A 21,848-nucleotide genomic window follows, 5' to 3' on the forward strand; every position below is an offset into this window, starting at 1 on the left:
TGATATAACAGGTGTTCCAGTATTAACTCTACTAGACCTGGGGCTGGGTGATGTGTCTAAAAAATATTATCACAATCTGAAGTGTTCTGCCAAAACATCAAGATAATTTTGGGTCCAGTAGTTGAAAGGTTACTTTAAAAGAAATACACTAAAGTAGCAAGAAGTATATTTACCAAATAAGATGCGTAATTATTTAAATCTTGGGAAAATGGGAAAATATCTGATTTTTATGCTTACTGTGTAGATTCTCCCCTGTAATGTACCGGTAATGCTGTGACAATCAATGTTGTGAGTTGATACTAGCAAAAATAGTGCAATTTTTAATACTAGAATTTATACAACTGCAGTTCTATTGAGGCAGAGCCTTTTAGCCTAGCATACACGTAGCAATTTCTAATGCTGTTTCTTGACTGTAGCGTTATGGTGAGCAGGTAATGCACCTATGCCATTCTAGGAAGTGTTCCTTATCTGTCTTGTGTGGAATACTCTTTGGTTTCTGGTTATAGCCAGGCCTCCAGTTTTTACATAAAACTTTTGCTTATGTAACGATAAGATGAATTGGTATGTTTTTGTCTCATCCAGCATTTTTGCTCAGTCTTGAAAAGCAATTCTAATGCTCTGAAACAGGCTGATTTTTTCCTGTGCATTACAAATAATTTGGAAACAGGAATTGCGACACATGCACATATATTTTTAATATAATACATCTGGTGACTAAACCCGATTAATCCTGGGGTGACCAAAACTGCTTTACCAGTTCACCTGTATGATTGACAAATTCATTTTGTCTCCGTGTATATTGCCAATACAAAGAGCTGTTATTGTCACATTACAATGGTGCACAGTATTAAAATGGTTCATTTACCCAATATAACTAGTAAAACTCAACACAAGAGGCCTTTTCCACCCACAGAAAAGTGACTTCATTCTGGTTCATGTGCCAGATGTTGAACAGCACAAGAGAAGTCATTTCAGAACCTGAAAAGTGGCTTTGGAACTGGCACATTTTTATTTGGAAGTTTTCCCTTGTGAACCAGAGTAGACATGTCATGTCACTCTATAGTTCAGTTATCCACATAACACCCTTTGCTGATGATGCGTCCTTGGTTCCCTTCAAAACCGGTGAAATGCACTGGTTCACTGGATAGCACCACGCTTCAAAGAATTCTGAATGGACTCAAAGTGCCTTTAGTGGATAGGAATCATACTGGCTGTCCTTGAGATTGTAAATAACATGATAGGATGGTGTACTTGGACTACTAGTCTTACCGTATAGTTCATTACTGTTAGGCTAAATGGAAAATTTATTGAAAAAAGCAAGTTATTTTACGTTATGAATCAAACATATTTATTTTAATTTTGTGTGTGTGTGTGTGTGTGTGTGTGTGTGTGTGTGTGTGTGTGTGTGTGTGTGTGTGTGTGTGTGTCCTAGTGTGTTTGTGTGTGTGTGTGTGTGTGTGTGTGTGTGTGTGTGTGTGTGTGGTGTGTGTGGTGTGTGTGGTGTGTGTGGTGTGTGTGGTGTGTGTGGGGTGTGTGTGGTGTGTGTGGTGTGTGTGGTGTGTGTGGTGTGTGTGGTGTGTGTGGTGTGTGTGGTGTGTGTGGTGTGTGTGGTGTGTGTGGTGTGTGTGGTGTGTGTGTGTGTGTGTGTGTCCAAACTGCAGTGTCCCCTCTAACCCATGGTTGACTCGCTTTGTGTTCATGCTCATAATGTTTTCATTTGAACAGTCTTTTGCATTTGTGCTCAACAGTAGGACTCAACCCATTTCCCTTTTTTGTTTGTTTGGTTATGGTTCTGTGGCTTTCGGGTTTCTTCTTTTTGGTTGTTTTACATGGTTCTTTTCTGTTCTCTATGGTTGGTATTGTGTTTTCCGTTTTTCTTTGGGGCTGTTGGCTGGTTTAGAGGAAGGTGGATAGTTGATGGACTGGAGACATGTGTACAGTGTGTGTACAGTAGGTGCTCTGTTTGCTGACCACCTTGTTCCCTTTCCACCTTTTACCCATCTCCCCATCTCCCCCTCTCCCCCCTTCTCTATCCTGTTGCTTGTCTATTCTGGCTCCTTCCTGATACCTCCACTCTGTACTGCTCTCCCATTCTCTTCCACCCCACTATGGGAACCCTATGGCCTGACTACCGCCCTGCCCCTTACTCTAACTCATCTCAACATGCCCCCCAATGCCCCACCTACTCCCCTCTTGTGCCCTCTGGTCCCCTGCCCCCATACAGGTGGTGAGCCAGCGTTTCCCTCAGAACAGCATTGGTGCGGTGGGTAGTGCCATGTTCCTGCGCTTCATCAACCCTGCCATCGTGTCCCCGTACGAGGCCGGCATCCTGGACAAGAAACCTCCCCCCAGGATAGAACGGGGGCTCAAGCTTATGTCGAAGGTAAAGTATAGATGTGCATGTCTTTTTGGGCTGTCTTTTGGTGGAATATGAATTACATGTGTGACAAAGAATATCCTTAAAGGACAATAAAGACTCTACAGTGCGGAGCACATGTATTTGATACCACGCTAAAACAGGAATATAAAATCATCATTTGACAATTGATCTTAATGCCTTAATTCAAAACAATGAGTAAAAATCAAACCACCAAGGACACCAATTTTCTTTGTGATTGAAGAATGTATCGGAAATAAATAAATGTTTTCCTTAAATGCTAAGGGAAGGAAGTATTTGATCCCCTTTGTAACCCTATGGGAATTTAACACATAGGGTTAACATAAGGGCAGGCAGATTTTTATTTTTAAAGGCCAGCTATTTCATGGATCCAGGACATTATGCATTTAATATAATTAATGTTCCCTTGGCCTTTGGAATTAAAATAGCCCCACATCATCACATACCCTTCACCATAGCTAGAGATTGGCATGGTGCTTTTTCCAGTAGGCCTTTCCAGTTTGATTTGCATTGAGCTCAATGAGCATCAAACCCGTCTTCCAATGCCCTGTTGTGTGGAGCAGTGCGGAGCATCAGAATAAGAGATATGAAGCTCGCTCACTTGAGAGATTTCTGTTGGTCTTCATGCCATCACTTCTTTTTCCCCTTATTTTGCAGATATTACAGAGCATCGCCAACCATGTCCTATTCACTAAAGAGGAGCACATGAGGCCTTTTAATGACTTTGTGAAGAGCAACTTTGATGCAGCTAGACGGTATGTTTTCCCACTGTAGCTTTGTGGCTGAATGCATAGATCTGCAGAGTTATATTCGGGTCAAAACAGCTGCAATTTCCCCTGTGTTGCTGTAACACTCTGTGGATGCAGGTAGACCTTGAGGCACCTTGTTGATTTTCTAATGTCTGTTCCGTAGGTTCTTCCTGGACATTGCCTCAGACTCACCCCCTAGTGACTCAATCAATCACAGCCTGTCTTTCATTAGTGATGGGAATGTCCTTGCCTTGCACCGCCTCCTCTGGAACAATCAGGAGCGAATTGGCCAATACCTTTCAAGCAGCAGGTCAGTTTGGTTGATTTTGTGACATGTCATGCAGTGACCATAGCTGCAATACTTCTGAATACATAATATGTGAAGGTTTTTGTCTATTTTTTAGTGTTTGGTCCTACTGGCTCAGTTCATTTAACAGTCCATGCAGGTTATGTTAAATACTGACTCATTTAAACCTATAACCTAACCCATAACTATTTCACTGCAAAACAGAAGAGCACTTTCATGGGCCGTTTTCACATATACAGGGGAGTGCCTAATTAGCTGTATTTTACACTTCTCTTCCCATCTTTTTATTCAAAATTCCCACTTTTCCCTGACCCTCCTATGAATGAATACAGTATGCATGACACGGAAAAGCGCATATATTGCCATTCTCAGCTCCTACAACAGGCAGTCTGCGGTTCTACCCAAGGACAAAATGATTTTTCATGAACGCAAATTTTTTTTACGAGTACAAAATTATTTTTCATGTACGAAAATATTTTTACAAGTACAAAACATTTCTACGAGTACAAACTATAATCTACAGGCATACACAAGTTTTTTTCAATAATTTCATTCCATACATAGTGTGGCCTCTGAACATACCAACGTGGCCATGTTTTTATGGGCACGTTGCAAAACAAATGCGCCTTGTGTGGGTGCAAAAATGCTCATCTTACATCTGGCCCTGAGAGAGGTTGTCTCTTCAGCAACAATGATCTCTGAGGCATGTGAAGCTCTACTGGTACAGGAAGCAATGCAGATAAGCTTTTTCTCTGTATCTTTATTGTTACTTTTTACAGTATATATGAGAAAAAGAAAAATAATTCTCAGATACTGAAACTTCACATTATCTGTCTGTAAAGATAAGGTATATTGTTTGTTGATATCAAATACATCAACCAAGGTACATTACCGAAGATGCTGAAATGACCCAAATATACCAGTGTGTTGTATTCATTTTCTTTTTTCAAGGAGCTATGGGGGGTTCCTGTCAGACAGACAGGAACCAGACAACTTGGCCTTGGACTTTTATCCATCTACTTTAAAAATAAATTAAGCAAGCGCTCAACAGTTTCTTTTGCTTTTAGAGAATAGGATGTGCAGCTTCTAATCCACACAGAAGTCGGTGAATATCTGGAAAATCACTCTAATGAAAGAGTCTCTTTGTCCTTTACAGAGATCACAAAGCAGTTGGTCGGAGGCCCTTTGACAAAATGGCGACACTCCTGGCCTACCTAGGCCCTCCAGAACACAAGCCTGTGGCTGATACTCACTGGTCCAGCCTTAACCTCACTAGCTCCAAGTTTGAGGAGTTTATGACCAGGTAAATTGACTAGGCTGTGTTGAAGTATTTTACACCATTTATTAACTATGTAATTATGTGATAATCATCATGTCTATGTAATAATCATGTCCCAACATAATTAATTCAAGTTGTCGCATATAGTGTCTGAGTAGTCTTTGATATGTCCATAGGCATCAAGTTCATGAAAAGGAGGAGTTCAAAGCCTTAAAGACCCTCAACATTTTTTACCAAGCTGGGACCTCAAAGAGTGGGAACCCTGTGTTCTACTACGTGGCACGGAGGTAAGCTTTATGTGAAACATTTAGAAATTTGGGAAGTTCACACTTGGCCACATTCACTCATGTCTCCTCAAATTTCATGTGGCTCACACAAATAATGGCTGCCAATGGCCAATCAGAATTCAGCAGCCATTACAATCAGAGGTGGGCACAAATGCATCAAAACTATTTTGTTACAAAATAGAAACTACAAGGCATATTATTGAAAACGTATCCCCAATTCTGTATATTTGGTCTCCTATGAAGTAGATCTGGCAAATTAATCAGCATCAAAGCAATCAACTGTAACAAAACAACACAAAACAAACTGCTGCGGTGGAAAAACTGACATCAACCAGTTTACTTCAAGACCAAATTAGCATCAAAAACGTTGATCCAAGGAAACACGCTGGACAGAAGTAGTCGTTGAGGTCTGTAAGCCAATGCAACACTGAGCAGTAGAGTGAATGAACATCTCGCCTAATTTGAGATCTGCCCGAGAGCTACACAAAATCTGAGGCTAGAGCAGCTGATGTCTTGGCAAACCAATCAGGGATGTGACATCAGTTCATCTTACAAAGCGTTTTTGGATGTCGTCATGGAAACTTTTCAGGAATCTTCAGATTACCTTTTTTCCCTCTTGCTTTGCTTAGTTTCTTTGTTAACCAAATATTCCTGTGAAACTCTCTGGGTCATAGCCCCAATAACAGTGCGCAGCTGCCATATTCTTCAGATGGCACCAATCAGCAAAGCAACTATCAAAACCTGAGATATTAGCGAAAATAACAGACTGACAGACTGCTGGTTAGTGTCTCTGACCGCAAACACTTGCTGTGTTCAGATGGCCCTTCTCTACTGAGAGAACAGTCTTGACATTTTCTCCTCCTGTGTACTCATTTTAAGCTGTAATACTAATAAAGACACATTTCCACAACAGGTTGGAATTAAACTCATGCAGCTGTTTTTGGAACATATATGTACCAACCTTCACACACTACTGTACATGCTCAGTGTCTCACAATGGCTTTTTGTGTTCAGTAGCACATAGGCCTTTTTGAATACGTATGTATTACACTACTCACCATCATTTTCTGTAACCAGTGAAAGTAGTACAGCAAATTCAACAGGTTGGGCTCTTTTTAAACTGAACTGCATTTCCCTTCTGTGCTAGAAATGCCTATTGCCTACATACACTGTACATAACTGGCAACATAAGTGCAAAATGAAAATGCATGTTGGAGACTGTATTTTCTATTTGAAGACAAAGGTGACTTGCCACTTGTGTCCTGGCAAGTTAGCAAAACAAATGAAGGAATGTGAGAGCTTGTCTTGTTATCCAGTTTGTCCATTTGGAGTTCAAAATTACAGTATGTGTGGTGATGGCCATCCCTCTCTTGTGTATATTTTACATGCACACATGCAAGGAAATGGTAATCTGACTCAACAGTTCTCAATATTATCAATGATGACACTAAAGAGTAGCAGCAGTTTAAAAGGAGTTTATTTGCTCATTTTCATAAAGCACATGATGCATCATTTGACCACATAAACCATTGATCAGTGTGTTTCCTTCAGAGAGGAAACAGCAGGAAGCCACTGAAGGTGTTGTGATTATCAGCATCATCATAGAGCCTGTAGCCTGCAGGGAGTCGCATGTTAACTACATCTCCCTTCTCCAGCTGCAGAGTAGCACCACCAGACAGATAGGTGTGTCCACTTGTTTTTTGGTCTATTAGACACATGATCTGCTCTCCATTCTTAAACAGCTTGATACGCCTCCACACTGAAACAATTGTATCCATGACTGTGAATCTGAAGTAGTAGACTCCACTTACTGGAGCTGTGAAGAAGCCTGTCGTGCTGCTGTAGGCCTCTCCAACGCTGGTGATGATTTTAGTGAAGACCAAGTTCAAGTCAGTGTTCCCAGACGCTATGTTTCCTGAGTTAGTCAGAGCTGCTGAGAATGCCACCTTGGGTTGCTCTGTAATCTCCTTCAGATTCACTACATCAGTCTCAGTAGCTGCCAGTCTGGTCTTCACTGCTGTCAGCTCTGCCTCTTGTGCTGCAGTTTCCATCTTCAAGTTCTCCACCTCAGTCTCACTGGCAGACAGTCTTGACTCTTGAGCTGCATTTGCCATATTCAGAGTAGCCATCTCATTCTCTTGTGCTGAATTTTCTTTTATCAGTTTCATTACCTCAGTCTTCATAGTGGTCAGCTCTGTGTCTTGTGCTGAATTCACCCTTTCTAGGTCCTCCACCTTAGTCTCACTGACCACCAGTCTGATCTCTTGTGCTGCATTTGCCATCTTCAGATTCTCCACCTCAGTCTCACTGGCAGCCAGTCTGGTCTCTTGTGCTGCATTTGCCATCTTCAGAGTAGCCATCTCAGTCTCTTGTGCTGCATTTTCCATCTTCATAGTGGTCAGCTCTGTGTCTTGTGCTGCAGTCACCTTCTCCAGAGCCTCCACTTTAGTCTCACTGGCCACCAGTCTCTCTTTCATCTCAATATTCTCAGCCCCCATTGTGTACAGCAGTGATTTGGTGTTCTGTAGCTCATTTTGAGTGAAGCTCAGGGTCACTCTCAGCTCCACCACTGTGGTGTCAAGGTTATGCACCATGTCTCTGAGTTCCTTCAGGTCAGCAGAGACGTCCAGCGTGGTAGTGACCACAGCAGCAGCCCCAGTGCTCTGGCTCTCTGTCTGAACTTCAGTCTGGGTGCTCTGAGTCTGAGCTCCACACATGGAGAACAGCAGCACCAGCAGTGGGATGACGGCACTCATCTTTAAGAGCACTCTGTTTCTCAGCAGTAGCAGTAGTAGCAGCAGCAGAAGTGGCAGTCGTAGTAGTTGTTGTAGTAGTGGTAGTGGTAGTGGTGGTAGTGGTGGTGGTGGTGGTGGTAGTGGTAGTAGTAGTTTGCTGAAGTGTTCTTCCTGAGACACCTTCATTTATATCCCCCAGTTGTCATTATGTAAGAAATGTTGTATAATATCAAATAAAGTCCGTGGTCATTCATGAACAGATTTAGAAAATGCGCGTGTGTGTTATTCCAGGACGTATCTGTTTGTCCAGTTATCAGTGTTGTGAGAAAATCCAACCTGTCACCCACCATGCAAGACAGGCAGAGCTACATGCCGTTATGTCGGCCCACTCGCTTCATGTCACACAGAGACACATCAGGCTTAACGTTATCAGCCACTGAGTTCAGGCAGGGACTGAGCTAAGAGTTTAAAGAATATTATTGCCTTATTATATAGGCAATTAGACATCTATGACATCTTCAAAAAGGTCTTTTGATAACTTAAGGCACAGATATTTTATTGCTTTTAAGCTGTGTTAGCATGACACAACAAGTTAATCTGCTTTGTTTTTGTTACAGTAGAAAGACTTCAGTTGTAGTTGTTAGTTGTTAAAACCAGAGACCGTTATCAGACAATACACTTGATCACTTCCCAGGTTAAAAATGTCCATTAGCAGTGATCAGATAGCCCTAATATGTGGCATTTCTCGTTACTTAATTGATTTATTGACCCCATCTAAATTAACTCTACTTATGTACAGTATGTGTGGTGATGCCCATCCCTCTCTTGTGTATATTTTACATGCACACATGCAAGGAAATGGTAATCTGACTCAACAATTTTCAATATTACCAATAATGACACTGAAGAGTAGCAGCAGTTTAAAAGGAGTTTATTTGCTCATTTTCATAAAGCACATGATGCATCATTTGAGAAGATGACCAGTTGAGATGTGTGTTTCCTTCAGAGAGCAAAGAGCAGGAAGCCACTGAAGGTGCTGTGATTATCAGTATCATCATAGAGCCTGTAGCCTGCAGGGAGTCGCATGTTAACTACATCTCCCACCTCCAGCTGCAGAGTAGCACCACTGGACAGATAGGTGTGTCCACTTGATTTATAGTCACTTAGATACATGACCTGCTCTCCATTCTTAGACATCTTGATATCCCTCCACCATGAAGCAACATTATCCATGACTGTGAATCTGAAGTAGTAGACTCCCCTGACTGGAGCTGTGAAGAAGCCTGTTGTGCTGCTGTAGGCCTCTCCAACGCTGGTGATGATTTTAGTGAAGACCAAGTTCAAGTCAGTGTTCCCAGACGCTATGTTTCCTGAACCCAGAGCTGCTGAGAATGCCACCTTGGGTTGCTCTGTGATCTCCTTCTCCAGATTCACTACATCAGCCTCAGTAGCTGCCAGTCTGGTCTTCACTGCAATCAGCTCTGCCTCTTGTGCTGCAGTTTCCATCTTCAGGTTCTCCACCTCAGTCTCACTGGCAGACAGTCTGGTCTCTTGTGCTGCAGTTTCCATCTTCAAGTTCTCCACCTCAGTCTCACTGGCAGACAGTCTTGACTCTTGAGCTGCATTTGCCATATTCAGAGTAGCCATCTCATTCTCTTGTGCTGAATTTTCTTTTATCAGTTTCATTACCTCAGTCTTCATAGTGGTCAGCTCTGTGTCTTGTGCTGAATTCACCCTTTCTAGGTCCTCCACCTTAGTCTCACTGACCACCAGTCTGATCTCTTGTGCTGCATTTGCCATCTTCAGATTCTCCACCTCAGTCTCACTGGCAGCCAGTCTGGTCTCTTGTGCTGCATTTGCCATCTTCAGAGTAGCCATCTCAGTCTCTTGTGCTGCATTTTCCATCTTCATAGTGGTCAGCTCTGTGTCTTGTGCTGCAGTCACCTTCTCCAGAGCCTCCACTTTAGTCTCACTGGCCACCAGTCTCTCTTTCATCTCAATATTCTCAGCCCCCATTGTGTACAGCAGTGATTTGGTGTTCTGTAGCTCATTTTGAGTGAAGCTCAGGGTCACTCTCAGCTCCACCACTGTGGTGTCAAGGTTATGCACCATGTCTCTGAGTTCCTTCAGGTCAGCAGAGACGTCCAGCGTGGTAGTGACCACAGCAGCAGCCCCAGTGCTCTGGCTCTCTGTCTGAACTTCAGTCTGGGTGCTCTGAGTCTGAGCTCCACACATGGAGAACAGCAGCACCAGCAGTGGGATGACGGCACTCATCTTTAAGAGCACTCTGTTTCTCAGCAGTAGCAGTAGTAGCAGCAGCAGAAGTGGCAGTCGTAGTAGTTGTTGTAGTAGTGGTAGTGGTAGTGGTGGTAGTGGTGGTGGTGGTGGTGGTAGTGGTAGTAGTAGTTTGATGAAATGTTCTTCCTGAGACACCTTCATTTATATCCCCCAGTTGTCATTATGTAAGAAATGTTGTATAATATCAAATAAAGTCCGTGGTCATTCATGAACAGATTTAGAAAATGCGCGTGTGTTATTCCAGGACGTATCTGTTTGTCCAGTTATCAGTGTTGTGAGAAAATCCAACCTGTCACCCACCATGCAAGACAGGCAGAGCTACATGCCGTTATGTCGGCCCACTCGCTTCATGTCACACAGAGACACATCAGGCTTAACGTTATCAGCCACTGAGTTCAGGCAGGGACTGAGCTAAGAGTTAGAAGAATATTATTGCCTTATTATATAGGCAATTAGACATCTATGACATCTTCAAAAAGGTCTTTTGATAACTTAAGCACAGATATTTTATTGCTTTTAAGCTGTGTTAGCATGACACAACAAGTTAATCTGCTTTGTTTTTGTTACAGTAGAAAGACTTCAGTTGTAGTTGTTAGTTGTTAAAGCCAGAGACCGTTATCAGACAATACACTGGATCACTTCTCAGGTGAAAAATGTCCATTGGAAGTGATCAGATAGCACTAATGCGTGCATTTCTCGTGACTTATTTGATGTATTGACCCCATCTAACTTCACTCTACTTACCGTAATTTCCTGACTATTAGCCACGGCTTACAGTGTACATTGAATTTGCAACATTTCTTCAGCTATGAGGTTAATACAGTGGGGCAGTTAATATGGTGTTATGGTTTTGTTTCTTTTAACTTGCATAAAACACTGTCCTGCGGCTTATACACAATGCAGCTTATATGCGGGAACTTACTGTATGTACAGTATGTGTGGTGATGGCCATCCCTCTCTTTTGTATATTTTACATGCACACATGCAAGGAATGGTAATCTGATTCAATAATTCTCAATATTACCAATAATGACATTGAAGAGAAACAGTTTGAAATTAGTTTATTTGCTCATTTTCATAAAGCACATGATGCATCATTTGAGAACATGAGCAGTTGAGCCTTGTGTTCCCTTCAGAGAGCAAAGAGCAGGAAGCCACTGAAGGTGCAGTGATTATCACCATTATCATAGAGCCTGTAGCCTGCAGGGAGTACCATGTTAACTACATCTCCCACCTCCAGCTGCAGAGTAGCACCACTGGACAGATAGGTGTGTCCACTTGATTTAGAGTCTGTTAGACGCATGACCTGCTCTCCATTCTTAGACAGCTTGATGTGCCTCCACTGTGAAGAGATATTATCCAGGACAGTGAATCTGAAGTAGTAGACTCCCCTGACTGGAGCTGTGAAGAAGCCTGTTGTGCTGCTGTAGGCCTTTCCAACACTGGTGATGACTGTAGTGAAGACCAAGTTCAAGTCAGTATTCCCAGACGCTATGTTTCCTGAAATACCCAGAGCTGCTGAGAATGCCACCTTGGGTTGCTCTGTGATCTCCTTCTCCAGATTCACTACATCAGCCTCAGTAGCTGCCAGTCTGGTCTTCACTGCTGTCACCTCTGCCTCTTGTGCTGCATTTTCCATCTTCATAGTGGTCAGCTCTGTGTCTTGTGCTGCAGTCACCTTCTCCAGAGCCTCCACTTTAGTCTCACTGGCCACCAGTCTCTCTTTCATCTCAATATTCTCAGCCCCCATTGTGTACAGCAGTGATTTGGTGTTCTGTAGCTCATTTTGAGTGAAGCTCAGGGTCACTCTCAGCTCCACCACTGTGGTGTGAAGGTTGTGCAGCATCTCTCTCAGTTCCTTCAGGTCAGCAGAGACGTCCAGCGTGGTGGTGACTACAGCAGCAGCCCCAGTGCTCTGGCTCTCTGTCTGAACTTCAGTCTGGGTGCTCTGAGTCTGAGCTCCACACATGGAGAACAGCAGCACCAGCAGTGGGATGACGGCACTCATCTTTAAGAGCACTCTGTTTCTCAGCAGTAGCAGTAGTAGCAGCAGCAGAAGTGGCAGTCGTAGTAGTTGTTGTAGTAGTGGTAGTGGTAGTGGTGGTAGTGGTGGTGGTGGTGGTGGTAGTGGTAGTAGTAGTTTGATGAAATGTTCTTCCTGAGACACCTTCATTTATATTCCCCACTTGTCATTATGTAAGAAATGTTGTATAATATCAAATAAAGTCCGTGGTCATTCATGAACAGATTTAGAAAATGCGCGTGTTTGTTATTCCAGGACGTATCTGTTTGTCCAGTTATCAGTGTTGTGAGAAAATCCAACCTGTCACCCACCATGCAAGACAGGCAGAGCTACATGCCGTTATGTCGGCCCACTCGCTTCATGTCACACAGAGACACATCAGGCTTAACGTTATCAGCCACTGAGTTCAGGCAGGGACTGAGCTAAGAGTTTAAAGAATATTATTGCCTTATTATATAGGCAATTAGACATCTATGACATCTTCAAAAAGGTCTTTTGATAACTTAAGGCACAGATATTTTGTTGCTTTTAAGCTGTGTTAGCATGACACAACAAGTTAATCTGCTTTGTTTTTGTTACAGTAGAAAGACTTCAGTTGTAGTTGATAGTTGTTAAAGCCAGAGACCGTTATCAGACAATACACTGGATCACTTCTCAGGTGAAAAAGGTCCATGGGCAGTGATCAGATAGCCATAATATGTGGCATTTCCCATGACTTATTTTATGTATTGACCCCATCTAACTTCACTCTGCTTATGTACAGTATGTGTGGTGATGGCTACTCTCACTTGTGTATATTTTGAATGTACACCTGCAAGGAAGTGTTGATCTGATTCAACAATTCTCAATATTATCAATGATGACACTGAAGAGTAGCAGCAGTTTAAAAGCAGTTTATTTGCTCATTTTCATAAAGCACATGATGCATCATATGAGAAGATGACCAGTTGAGCCGTGTGTTCCCTTCAGAGAACAAAGAGCAGGAAGCCACTGAAGGTGCTGTAATTATTAGTATCATCATAGAGCCTGGAGCCTGCAGGGAGTCGCATGTTAACTACATCTCCCACCTCCAGCTGCAGAGTAGCACCATTGGACAGATAGGTGTGTCCACTTGATTTATAGTCACTTAGATACATGACCTGCTCTCCATTCTTAGACATCTTGATATCCCTCCACTGTGAAGCAACATTATCCATGACTGTGAATCTGAAGTAGTAGACTCCACTTACTGGAGCTGTGAAGAAGCCTGTTGTGCTGCTGTAGGCCTCTCCAACGCTGGTGATGATTTTAGTGAAGACCAAGTTCAAGTCAGTGTTCCCAGACGCTATGTTTCCTTCACACAGACCTGCTGAGAATGCCACCTTGGGTTGCTCTGTGATCTCTTTCTCCAGATTCACTACTGTACAATTTCAATCACAATCACAAAATCAAAAAACAAGTGCATTTTTGTTTTTTGATTGTTTTAAAATGGAAAAATTAATGAATGAATCATGCATTTCATCATTTAAAATACATACAGTGGGTATAGTAAGTATGCACACCCATGCTAAAGTTGACTAAAAAGAGGAATATAAAATCATCTTTTGAGAATTGATTGTAATGCCTTAATTCCAAAAATGAGTAAAAATCAAACCGCTAAGGACACTAATTTTCTTTGTGATTGAAGAATGTATCGTAAATAGATAAATGTTCTTCCTTAAATGCAGGTTGCATAAGTATTTGACCCCTATGTTAAATTCCCATAGGAGCAGGAGGATTTTTTATATGTTTTTATTTTTAAAGGCCAGCTATTTAATGGATCCAGGATATTATGCATCCTGATAAAGTTCCCTTGGCCTTTGGAATTAAAATAGCCCCACATCATCACATACCCTTCACCATAGCTACAGTAGAGATTGGCATGGTGCTTTTTCCAGTTAGCCTATTAGCCTGTTGGATTTGCATTGAGCTCAATGAGCATCAAACAGGGGGATGTGGGATGAGCAGCAGCGCTGAGTATGTTGGTTGCACCCATGAAAAATGTGCCAAATCTTCTCTGCCATTGCCAAACAGCTTATTCTGCCATTGACGTGTTTGGTGGATTAGATGATTGAATTTTGAAGAAACACAGCAAATGATGAACAAAGGTTGATGAACAAACCTTTTACTAATAGTTTACAAATGCTTAACAAGATGAATTGTGTGTAGTTATTATAAAGTGTGTAGTTGTTATAATTGTGATGATCTGCTATTGTTATAGCACTACCAGTATACTGTTGGATTCAGAATCTAGTCTAGTCAAAATCTAGAAATATTTTGAAAATATCGAATGTCGTATGTTCAAGAAATTCAGTTGAGGCTGTCAATACAGGCTTGAAAGTTTATTTTGTATACATGCATATATGTAGTGTAGGATGGCAAATTAGACTTAGAACGTGCTTTCAGTTACCAAAAGCACAGAAGAAACACAACATGCACAATCTTCTCCCGTTCTTTCACTATATTCTCCATAAACGGTCGAGTGCAATGCATCTGCAGTCCAAAGAAAAGCACATAGATTTCCAGCATGCTCTTGAGTAGGGCTAAGGGTGGTGTTTGTCAGAGCTTGCTTAGGATGCAGTCATCTCGTTGTGAAGAACCATGCAGGTCAACGAGAGGGTGAATACTCCAGCCATTCTGGAAGGCACGAACTGCGCGATGGCAGAGTTGCTCATGGTGACGTTGGTCATGGTGCCGGTGCTCATGGTGCTGTTGCCCATGCCCATAGTTGTGCCTATGAGCATCAGGGTGATTAGTGTTTGGAGAAGCATTGTTTGCAATGACCTGGTTCAAAGAAAGCAAAACAAAACTTTAGAATCAGAGCTGGTTTTGATATCGGAATATCCTCATGTAGATGTCTGCTCTGTAGCATCTGTATTGTTTTATGTCTCAAATTTAGAGTAATATAGTTTGTATTATGTTATTTCCTCCTCTGTTTTCCCTTTTCTCTTGTCAACACCTTCTGGCTTGCCTCTTACTGTAGCTTGTTCTTTTTCCATTCTTCGGTCAACAAGAAAGCGACAAAAATGTACAATGCAAATAGCTGTCATTTTATGTGCAAAGATTCTTTCTGTTCAATATATCTGAAGTGAGTTATGATTTATTATGGTGGTTATGATTAATATGGCATTTAATGATAATGCAAGACATTGCACAACACAGTATGCATTCTAAACTATTTTTTTGTTGTTTTTTTGTTGTTGATTTGACATTTAGTGGTAAACATTTTGTACCAGTCACAGAGCATATCCCTTCCCCCATCGGTAATGAAGTGGTAATATACCAATTTTGGAGGTGCATTGCCAAGCACAAGCATTTGTCTTTTTCAGATTACAGCTTTGTTGAATTCATTCCCATAAAGTAAATCTCCTGAAGTATGATGTTAACTATGAACTATGCAGTTTTTGTATTACACAGCAGATAAAATGGCAGTTGCAGCACTTAACTCGGTCTTTTATCTGTCATTTCATGTCTGATGTAAAATAACACTCATCTTTCAGTTTTCTAGTTGGTCAGTCAAGCCAAAGGATCTGTTTGTCCTAAAATTGAAGGTCTTGATTTCTCTGAGACTCACCTGTTGGTGTCTTGTATGCTCCAGAAAGAGAAGGATAGAACAGCAACCTGTCTGAACGCGCCGTTTTATTACTCCATGCAAATGTATTGTGACGTTATGTTGGTGAGTAATGGAATTCAGTAGTATTGTTGGGGAACCAGAGTGGGTGGGTTCTAGATTCAGATCTTGTGCTGGACAAGAGATGGCTGAACAGTATGAGAGGAAACGGTGACTGTGTGTGTCTCTGTGTGTGTGTGCACAATGCACAACGTTGTGTTTTTGATGAGGTTTGTTTGCCTGTGTGCAGGGTTGTGTAAAGCCTGCCATTTTTCAGGAATCTTGGTGGAAAGGGGTTGCATGTGATGAGTACAAACCTTCTGAGTGTTGGTGCCACCTTAACCCACAGGGGGGAGCTACTACAAATAGCAAATATGATCGCACTGTCACTAACGCTGCATGATCAGGCATTTTGGCCTTACAGGAAGTAGCGCTTACTGCATGTAAGAAATAGTTTGAAATAGTTTAGAATCATAAAATATTTTTCTGGTGTTGAAATAGTTATTTACATAGAATTGTATTGAGAGGCACTTTGCACATTGAATTGTTGGCTAGAAAATTATTTTCATGTCTGTGCTCTTTTGAAGTCTTGGATCCAGACAATTTGGTCATGCTTGGTCGTGGTTACTTTGTAATTAGCTCTTCATTTTCAGTAAGTGACTCAGTAATCAGTGTGGACACTTGGTTTTAAGTGGAGAGTGTTACATTAGCAAAAAATGTTGAAAATGAAAATTATCTTTCATTATCTACTGGCTGTGGCTGGACAGTCACTTTTCTTTGACCTCAGTGGAAAACATCATGAGGTCAAGAAAAGATGGGAGGAATTCATAGGGGAAAAGACAACGAGAGAATCCTTAGAGCTTGGAGAATCCAAGTGCTCTAGGCTAGCAAATGTTATTGTGGTGGGTGTGTAAATGTTGTTTGGGATGATATTGTCTCCTCTCCTTTTGTAAATGGTGATCCAGTGAACCCAATGCTATATACTGTAGTGTAGAAGATGAGAAAGAGACATTGAAGCCAGCTCTCATCATGACACCAGGTGGTCAGACAGACACCTCTGGGTCATTTCACTCAGTTAGGAACCTTCTAAGCAACAGGATGAATCCTTTTTAGGTCCTCTGGTATCTGTTTTAAGATGGTCATTGTGGTGTGTTCTAATTTCATTTGATTTGTAAGTAGTCAGTTCCTGCATGTGTACCTGCATGTGTTCCTGCATGTGTACTTCCTGCATGTGTACATGTCTGTGTATACCTGTGAGCTTAGTATGGCAGTCATCTGTGAACTGTGCATGACACTTAAGGTTCCACATGGGGATGAGGATCCATAGCCACAACAAACAGTTTGGCACATAGTGTTTATCAGTAGACAAGCATGATGCATGAAGCAGACTAGTTCTTGTTTATGTATTGTAGGTTTTACTTTTTCCAGAATATATGGTTATCCATTTTAGAGCCATACATTTTTCCAACTACATTTTTCAGAGGTCGGCTAACGAGTTTGGAAGCAGAAAGACAGAGAGAGAGTGAATACATCATATGCACACTGTTTAGTTATGTTTTTCTTTTTGTTATCACATTCTGTGTCTATTGTTGTTTTGTTTACATTCAAGCCAGACAGAGGGAGGATGTGGGAGGCAATGGGAGGTTGGGGGCAGGTGGAGGGCAGGAGAGGGCAATTCAGAAGGCCTTTATAATCAGTAGCCCAAATCAACTTCATCACATATGCAGAGAGGGGAAGAACGGACTACTGATGGAGAGATGAGGCTAGAGTTCATGAGAGTGACCATCAGAAGCCCTTGAGGATGGCCGTGGTAATCAAAAGGCTGGAGGCGAGCGTCTGGCCCGTGGTGGCGTGCAGGCCAGGGCTCGTGCTGCGTGCCCGTACGGGGATCACCTTTTTGGCGGCCCGCGTGTGGACGGCTGTGCTGGTTTGGGCGCCGAGGCCGCGGTGCGGCGTGACCGTCAGCGCCGCACTGCCCTCTCGGGATAGTGTCTGCTCCGAGACCTCGGCCGAGAGGCTCCCGTTGCCCTGGGGGCGCGGGTTAATGAGCGCCCACTTGGACAGGTAGCCCGAGGTCACCGCCTGCATGGACGGCCCGTTGAGGTCGCTCGGCTCGCGCAGGAGGCGATTGCGCGCGTCGGTGCCCAGCGGGTGCTCCGTGTAGGAGGCGTAGGAATGCCAGGTGCCCGTGGCCAGGTGGGCCTCCCCGCAGGTGTGGCGCGTGTGGCACGGGCACCCCAAGACGCGGGCGCTGGTCTGCTGCACCCACACCAGCAGGTGGGTGATGTTCTCCTCCTCGTCACAGGCCCACGGGTTGTCCCCTAGCGTCAGCAGCTTCAGGCCGTCCAGGTGCGCGAACGTTCCCTCGCCCACCCAGGCGAAGCGGTTGCCGTGCAGGTAGAACCTCTCCAGGCGCGGCAGCCGGTCCAGTGAGCCGGGCAGGATCTGCAGGAGGAAGTTGTGCGAGAGGTCCGCCGTCTGCAGGTTGTGGGGCATGTTGGTGGGCACGGTCCAGAACTTGTTGTGGCTGAGGTTCAGAGCCTGCAGGGCCGGAAGCGTGTTGTTAATGAACACCACGCGGTCCAGCTCGTTCCCGGACAGGTCCAGCGTCTGCAGGTTCCAGTGGTAGGCGGTGTCGTTCTTGTCCAGGGCGCGCATGCGGTTCCTGGCCGCGCGGATGTCCCACAGCGCCCGCGGGAGGCCCGAGGGGAACTTGTGCAGGCGGTTGTGGGACACGTCCAGCGTTCGCAGGTGGGTGAAGTGGCCGAGGAGGCCGTCCAGGTCCTGCAGGCGGTTGTGGGAGATGTTGAGGGAGCGGATGTTGTGCTGCAGGCCGTCGGGCAGCTGGGCGAGGCCGCGGGCGGAGCAGTCGACGGTGCGGTGGGCCTGGCTGCAGGAGCACATGGAGGGGCACACGGCCACCGCGCGCATGCCCAGCAGCAGCATGGGCAGCAGAGGCGCCAGCAGCCACACGCGGCACAGCAGCGCAGCCATGCCCAGAGCTGGAGTCCTGGGGACCGCACACGCAGGGTTAGCAGTAGCACACACATGAGGACTACACTCAGCACCAGTCAAGCATCCACTAGGTTATATACTGGGCTGGGATGGCTGTTCTCCTGAGCCACGGGCATAACAAGAGTTACATGTAGATTTCAGCCTTCATCAGATGTAGAATAAAGTCTGTGTAACACTCTTTGCACAATATGTTCAAAGTGAATTACCTTAATCGACACAATAGTACATCATTTACATACAAATTACACGTTTACGCTTCTGTTCCGATTAGAAAAGGAATGAAAATTCCTGATCCAATCAGAAATGTAATTGGAATGAAAGAGGTCTTTTAGTCCGCTCCTATTCCAAATGCACACACCCATGTATACAGTCATTCGGATTGACTGCTGTATCTTCTCAAGGAAAAGAAGGCAACAACGGATGTCCATGTAAATGTGCCTAATGTAATGAGGTTTTCTGTTGGTTTCTTATTCGGAATTGTACTGATGGTAGCTGGAGTTGTTGCTGATTTGCACAAGAATTTCACTCACTGATCTCTCCTGGACTTTTTAATTTTGTAATCTCCAAAATTATATATCAGGCTTTTCCTTTCAGTTTTCATTACGTCCCTCACCACTGTGCTCTTGACCGCATCTGAAGTCATAATGAAGCAGAAAAGAAGTTCATCCGTACACAAACTGGTCAGTTTTGACAAATCTATATAATATGTGAGCCAACTACTGTACATGCACAGGGTCAATTTGCAAGTGCCTGGGAAATGTACACTTTGGGCTCCTGCCATGGAATACTGTACGATCAGACAATGCTAATGTAATAAGTTATAAGAATTGACTGAGTGTTGTTGTTGTTGTTGTTGTTTTTGCCTGTATATGGCGGTGAGTGATTTAGGTCTGAATATTTGCATCACTGACATGTCATGCTGGGTATCACTGCACTAAACTTCATAAGTGTTAGAGCTGAGTGCAGCGTTGCATGACCATGTCATAAATGTCAGCACGTTGAATTAGGGAGTACATTTGAGATACGGAGTGAATGAGGCTGCAATGGCCGTCATTAAACGCGCTGGCCAGCTCTCTGAGCAGTGATTGAGGGTGAGCAAGGTTGTACAGAGACACACAGATGTCCTCCGTGTCCACTGCAGTAGATGAGCGGGACTTGATCATGATCATTGTGCAGTTGGGGTCTGCTTTATGCCTGCAGTCTCTGCCTTCTGGAAGCCTGGAAGGCTGCACAGTCCACCCTTGCCTGCCGATCACCATATGCTGCTACCAGTCCCAACAGAAAATCAGCCCCAGCCCTGGCTTACTGAATGAAGAGCTCAGTGCTTGTGGGAGAGGGAAGGCTGTTGGGAGAAGACTCCAGGGCCCCTTGCTCGGTAGTTGGTTTTCTTAGTGGCATGCAGTGGGGGTGCTTGAGTCCTTGCCAGCGGCAATGTTTTTGCTGCAATGTGCTTGTTGGGATGTGTTCAGCCTTGTTATACCTGCCCTGTCCTCTCGCTGCACCTCAGAGCCATAGTGCACAATCTGGGGCATCTCAGGACAATCTGTGTGTGGGACTCAGGGAGAGCCTCTGTGTGTGTGTGTGTGTGTGTGTCTGTCTCACTCTATCATGTAGTCTCAATATTTGTCTAATTTCCTGTAACCCCCTCCCAGCCCCCACTCTCAATTAAATGTGTGTCTTGTGTGTTGCAGCAGACACACAGTCGGCTTCTAGAAACTTCTCACGGGGCATGCTCACACACTAGCGCTTATCTTGGCCGGCTGTCTTCTGTTTTATTAAGGTCATGTGCAAATGGTAAAGCGTGAAAGCTGCAAAGTGACTAAACCTGGCGTGTCCACATGCATGTGCAACATTATTCTCCCAGTTAGCCGGTCCAGCAGCTAGTTAGGAGAGCATAACATGCTAGTTGTGATGAGAAGAATAGCATATGTGCTCTCTCTTTGCCTCATCTGCAGGGAGACTGAGCAGGACTCCTAAGCTCGCTGCTGCAATCTGCCCCAGTAAATGTGGAAGAAAATAGAATTCAGCATGGCCTGTGCGAATAGCAATGTGTGTGTGTATGCTCAGTCTCCTGCGTGTGTGTGTGTGTTTGTGTGTGTGTGTGTGTGTGCATGCTCGGTCTGCATGTGTGTGTGTGTGTGTGTTCCGGCATACGTTCCCCACACCTCTGATGACATGCCTTTCCATGCCGTTTCTTGCTTACCTGATCCTTTCCATCACTTTGAAGTCATTTCTCTCTCTCTTCCTCTCTCTGTTTCTCTCTGTCGTTTTGTTGCTCCGGTCTGGTCCTCCACCCTCCTGCCTCCTCCGTTTCTCCGACCCCCCCTTCCCCTCTTTCTATCGCGCTTCTGTTTTTTTTTCCCCCCCTACAGCACCCAAGAAACCAAGGACAAATTTTATTTCCAGACTTTTCCCAAGTTGATCCCTTGTCCTCTGTGTTGGGTCTTCCTTTTTCTCTCTTTTTATCCGTGTAATCCCGGAGACCAAGTGCATTTACTGTGTCCGGTTGTCCAGCTGTCCACGGGTTCCCTGCCCCCTCCTCCGCTCTGTCTGGATGGCAGTGTCTTGGGGTTAGGTGTTGGCAGGCAGTGGCTCTGGTCAGCCCTCCCCTGCGGTGATCTCTCCCCCTGGCATAGCAATAATGTCCTGTTCCTCCTGCGATGAGAAGCGTCCTACGACACCTCCTTTTTCCTGCTCCTCCTCCTCCTCCTCCTCCTCCTCCCCTTCCTCCTCTTCTCTCCTGCTGCTGCTGCAGGCTGCTCGCTCGCTCACTCGCCACTTAACTGTGTGTTCAGTAGAGAGGGGGAGCGAGTGGGAAGGACTGAGCCGGAGCGTTGGGTAAATGTGTGCATGTGTGCGAGAGCGAGAGAGGAGGAGAGAAATGAGACTGTGTGTGAGTGGGGAGAGGGGAGAGGGAGGGTGCAGACTGCTGGGGATGGAGATGCTGGGGGCTGAGATGGTGAACTGCAGCACCGCCAGTGAGTGAGTGGGTGCCCCCTCTGCTGCTGATGAGGCTGGAGCTCGCCAGGTGCTGACTGCAATCTTTTATATTCAGCTCTCTCTCTCTCTTTCTACCTCTCTCTCCCTCTCTCTGTCCCCCCTCTCTCTCCCTCTCTCTCCCTACCCTTC

General features: G+C 44.4%; 2 protein-coding genes and 1 long non-coding RNA gene across 4 annotated transcripts in view; 1 reads left to right on the forward strand and 2 right to left on the reverse strand.

Annotated features, from left to right (window-relative positions):
- Positions 1-21,848, forward strand: part of nf1a (neurofibromin 1a) — an 88,177-nt gene that overhangs the window by 32,885 nt on the left and 33,444 nt on the right. For both annotated transcript variants that reach the window (XM_062552168.1, XM_062552169.1), the window contains exons 30-34: positions 2,225-2,383; positions 3,056-3,153; positions 3,311-3,457; positions 4,611-4,757; positions 4,910-5,020. In XM_062552168.1, the coding sequence (XP_062408152.1) occupies positions 2,225-2,383; positions 3,056-3,153; positions 3,311-3,457; positions 4,611-4,757; positions 4,910-5,020 (662 nt within the window). The remainder of the gene's footprint in view (positions 1-2,224; positions 2,384-3,055; positions 3,154-3,310; positions 3,458-4,610; positions 4,758-4,909; positions 5,021-21,848) is intronic.
- LOC134099785 (uncharacterized) lies at positions 14,422-15,762 on the reverse strand. Its single transcript, XR_009941159.1, has 2 exons — positions 15,669-15,762; positions 14,422-14,878 (listed from the first exon to the last, which is right to left on the reverse strand). It is a non-coding gene; the product is annotated as an uncharacterized LOC134099785 (long non-coding RNA).
- On the reverse strand, positions 17,119-21,405 carry omgb (oligodendrocyte myelin glycoprotein b). The gene is made up of 2 exons (XM_062552787.1): positions 20,923-21,405; positions 17,119-18,714 (listed from the first exon to the last, which is right to left on the reverse strand). The coding sequence occupies exons 1-2, from the start codon at positions 20,934-20,936 to the stop codon at positions 17,490-17,492; spliced, it is 1,239 nt and encodes a 412-aa protein (XP_062408771.1). The 5' UTR covers positions 20,937-21,405; the 3' UTR covers positions 17,119-17,489.

This window comes from Sardina pilchardus, chromosome 13 (assembly GCF_963854185.1).
Source record: "Sardina pilchardus chromosome 13, fSarPil1.1, whole genome shotgun sequence".
Taxonomy (NCBI): Eukaryota; Metazoa; Chordata; class Actinopteri; order Clupeiformes; family Clupeidae; genus Sardina; species Sardina pilchardus.